This window comes from Pseudoliparis swirei, chromosome 17, assembly GCF_029220125.1.
Source record: "Pseudoliparis swirei isolate HS2019 ecotype Mariana Trench chromosome 17, NWPU_hadal_v1, whole genome shotgun sequence".
Lineage (NCBI taxonomy): Eukaryota > Metazoa > Chordata > Actinopteri > Perciformes > Liparidae > Pseudoliparis > Pseudoliparis swirei.
In genome coordinates, this window is record NC_079404.1 from 15,874,862 (window position 1) to 15,879,475 (window position 4,614).

At 45.9% G+C, this 4,614-nt stretch overlaps 1 protein-coding gene across 1 annotated transcript in view; it reads right to left on the minus strand.

The window, feature by feature from the left end:
* Nucleotides 1-215: 215 nt before the first annotated feature.
* The window catches only part of LOC130207588 (zinc finger protein jing homolog), a 12,427-nt gene continuing 8,028 nt past the window's right edge, over nt 216-4,614 (minus strand). Inside the window, exons 3-4 of the mRNA XM_056436235.1 lie at nt 916-1,202; nt 216-570 (exon numbers count right to left, since the gene is read on the minus strand). Of these exons, the coding sequence (XP_056292210.1) occupies nt 522-570; nt 916-1,202 (336 nt within the window). The 3' untranslated portion in view covers nt 216-521. The remainder of the gene's footprint in view (nt 571-915; nt 1,203-4,614) is intronic.

Genomic DNA, 4,614 nt, shown 5'->3' on the forward strand with positions numbered 1-4,614 from the left:
GTGAAGGTGGGCAGAGTGGAGGACGGAGGGCAGGGTGTCTACAGGAATAAACCAGTGAAATTTAAGACTTTTTAAGACCACGTCTAAATAAAATTTAAGACCTAATTTACGATGGAAATATACATTAATCTAAATTAATTAATTCAAAGTAAACACACTGATGTCTGTTCAAAATTAACAGTATGGTGTAATGCAAAAGGATAACACAAATGTCATTGCTGTTGTAAATTATATTTATTAATACATTTTCAGAACATTTAAGTCCCATGAACAAATGTCTCTAAAATTAAGTAAATATATTTAAAAAATACATGCAACATAGTTCCTTTTGAACAAAAAAAATCCATAAAATAACAAATAACATTTCCAGCTGCTTTTAAAATGCAAATACATTTACATAATAGAATGTATGTGTGTGTGGGTGAGTGAGTGAGTTCTCATGTCTCTATGTGATGGATGTTTGTGCACAGGTTCATGTCTCCTCCTAAGCTTTTGTGAATATACTAGGAAAACAATCCTTTTCAAACTGTATTAATATAAAAACTTCCAGTTGACATTTGGTCCATTCTCCTGGAAAAAAGAAAGAAAAAAGGCAGACATTAGCCAAACAACAGTCACCACATCTCTTCATGACACCACCACTTCAGATTAATGTCAGACTGGATAAATAGGAATGAATACTATTTTTACAAATTAAAACAACGTGATCTCTCTTGAGCCCTAGTGAAGACATATTGACAGGTAAACACCACTCTACTTACTACCATTCTAAAACTATTTTTAATTTGTCTAATTAATGTGTAGTGCGCCTATGCATAGCTGTTATTAACTTGACACATGAGTAAAGCTTAACTATATGAAACACATACTCATATACAAGAGGATAGTTAATACATATATTTATGTTAGACTTACTTTGAGGTGCTGAAGTAGGTCCTGGTGTCATGGCCCATGAGCTCCATAGCATCCTGACTGGACGTGGTCATTTCACCAGTGCACATGAAGTCCTGCTGTCTGCTCGCGGTGGTCTGGTCCAGAGTCTCGTGGAACAGAATGAAGAACGCACTGCAGCGTTGGTCTTCGGTGATGAGCTCTTTGTTGCAAGGCGCTGGATTTCCTCCGGTGACCTCCAGCGTTGTAGCGTTGACGTCGTTGCGGGCGGCGGAGCAGGAGCTAGCGGCGAAGCAGGAGCTAGCCCATGGCTGCTGGCGGCTTCGCTAGTCTCTGTGCTTCTTGCTCTGCACGTGAGATTCCACCGCTGGAAAGTCTCGCGACACATAACGCAGCTTCAGAAGCATTTCACCCACCGTGACCAGAAACACTCGTTCTTTTCAAGCCGTTGTTGAACTTGCATCCTGCCATGTTTTCTAAAGTAGCCGATGCTTCACGTTGTAGGGGATTGATAGGACCGAATAAGCGGTGCTCACCCGTGCGCGCATCACGGCAGCTTCGATGCGGCGCGCATCGCTCTGTCGCGAGCCGAGAATTGTTTGCGGGGATTTCACCCTGTTATAGGGGAAACACTGGAGTTGATAAGCGTGTCTTCTTGTCTGATCAATACGCAACTGTGAGGTGCGCGAATGGACCGAGCGGACAGCTGCTGATCACTCAACAGCCCGACCTGTATAAATAGACGGTGCGCGCAGCGCGCCAACATATTTTTTGGGAGCACCGAAGACCCATTTTGACCCAGGAAAACCCCTGGACATGACACAAAAAAATTTAAGACCAATCCAATCTGAATTTAAGACAATTTAAGACTTTTTAAGGCCTTATTTTTAGGAAAAGCAATTTAAGACTTTTTAAGGACCCGCGGACACCCTGGGAGGGGCATGATTGAAGTCCCCAGAGAGAAGGAGGGCATTGGGGTGTTGTGTCAACAGATACGAGCATTTGTGCCGCTCGGCGTAGCAGTTGCCCTTGCTGTGGTGAGCTATTTGGTGATGGGGGTTGCAGTAGCTTCTAGCTGTAGCTTCTAGCTGTAGCTTCTAGCTCTGTAGCTTCCAGTCGTTTAACCGGTGCCTGGGCCGCCCTTATGACGTCCAAGTTGAAGCGATTCTTCTGTCCCTGCGTTGGGCGTCTCTCGTCCTGCTCTCGGAACCTGATGATTTGGATCTATTTACAAACTCAGAGTGATTAGTGTGATGTCTCAATTATCAAATTAAATGTGCACTTTCAATTTGTTAATTAAATGGCTTTTCCTGTAACTAAAAACATACATTTTCTAGCAAAGGTATTATTACATGAAGTACCTTGATATATTTCACAAAAATCATTTTGCTTGATCTACTTATGAGTGTCGAGTGATCTTCTGTCCCTGCGTTGGGCGTCTCTCGTCCATGCATGCTCTATCAGAACCTGAAACGAAAGGGACAAAATGCAGACCGCGTACAGTCTCTGCCGAGAGTCATTCGTCCTGCTCTCAACTCTGAAACGAAAGGGAAAAAGATCGTTGCAGTTAAAAGTTTAACCGGTGCCTGGGCCGCCCTTATGACGTCCAAGTTGAAGCGATTCTTCTGTCCCTGCGTTGGGCGTCTCTCGTCCTGCTCTCGGAACCTGATGATTTGGATCTATTTACAAACTCAGAGTGAGTAGTGTGATGTCACTAATGACATCAGCTCTCTGTTAGTGGGCAGTTTGAAGGGATCAAAGCCATCTGTGGTGTCACACAGTGAGGTCATCAGCTCTCAATTATCTAATTAAACATGCACATTATTCAACAGATTATCTGTGGGGGTGGGGGGGGGGACTTTTTTTTTTTTTTTTTTCACCACACCACATCCACGTTGTTTGAAGCCTCAAAGCTTTTAGAACCACAACTACAGTCATTTTATAGTTCTGACCACAAATCTAAATAATGATAATAAACAGTTTAAGAACAAAAGGTCCTCCGCTCTGACTCAGTCCTATAATGATAGTAATAACAAATATACATTGTCATTATATATAATATGGTTAAAGTCATTCATGAACCAACTTCTGTAGCAGGTACGGGTGTGGCCAGAGGGGGCCTCCTGCGCTCTCCAAGACTGCTTTGACTCAACAGACTGGGGAATGTTTAAACAGGCAGCCACATACAACGACCACACAGACATTGGGGAGTACACAGACACTGTTACTTCTTACATTAGCAAGTGCATTGATGATGTGACCCATGTAAAGACCATCACCACTCGGGCTAACCAGAAGCCGTGGCTAACAGGGGAAGTCCATCGGCTGCTGAGGACTAGAAATAGGGTCTTCAGAGCTGGGGACGAAACGGACCTGAAAACAGCGAGAGCCAACCTGTCCCACGGCATCAGGAAAGCAAAAAATGTCTACACAAAAAAGATAATCCGGCACTTTAAAGACAGCAGAGACACACGCAGCCTGTGGCGGGCATTCAGACCATCACAGACTATAAACCCACGCCACAGAACTGCGACAGCAACATCTCTCTGCTAAACAACCTCAACAGCTTCTTTGCCCGGTTTGAAGCACAGAACAGCACTCGTCCACACAAGACTCCGCCCCCTCCCCATGATCAGGTTCTGTGCCTGTCTGCTGCCAGCGTGAAGAGGACTCTCTGTCCATCAACACCCACAAGGCAACAGGTCCAGACAACATCCTGGTCGTGTGCTGAAGGACTGCGCAGAGGAGCTTAAGGACGTCTTCACGGATGTCTTTAATACTTCTCTGAGACAAGCTGTTGTTCCATCATGCTTCAAGGTAACCACCATCATACCTGTGCCAAAGAAATCCACTCCGTCCTGCTTCAACGACTATCGTCCAGTGGCACTGACCCCATAATCATGAAGTGCTTTGACCGACTAGTCATCACTTATATCAAATCCATTCTACCCCCCACTCTGGACCCTTTCCAGTTTGCATACCGGGCCAAACGGTCCACGGAGGATGCAATCTGCTCTGCTCTCCACCCAGCCCTCACCCACCTGGACAAAAAAGACTCCTATGTAAGAATGCTGTTCATAGACTTTAGCTCAGCATTCAACACAATCATCCCACAACAACTAATCTGCAAACTTGACCAGCTGGGGCTCAACACCTCGCTGTGTAACTGGCTGCTGGACTTCCTGAGTGAGAGGCCACAAGCAGTACGTGTTGGCAACAACACCTCGAGCAGCATCACACTGAGCACAGGGGCCCCTCAGGGCTGTGTGCTCAGTCCTCTGCTCTTCACCTTGCTGACTCACGACTGCAAAACCAGCTACAGCACCAATCACATGGTCAAGTTTGCAGACGACACAACATTGATAGGTCTCATCACCAAGGATGACGAGACCCTCTACTTCTGACCACGTGGTGCAGAGCCAACAACCTCCTGCTCAACAACAGCAAGACCAAAGAGATCGTTGTTGACTTCCGGAAAGGCCACACCCATCACCCACCACTGACCATCAACGGTGCGGACATTGAGCAGGTCAGCAGCACCAAATTCCTGGGGGTGGAAATCAGTGAGGACCTCTCGTGGACAGCAAACACTACATCGCTGGCTCCAATACCTCAGCGGCGCCTCTACTTCCTCCGGAAACTGAGGAAAGCAGGAGCCCCCATCCATCATGTGCACCTTCTACCGCGGCACCATCGAGAGCATCCTGACCAACTGCATCACTG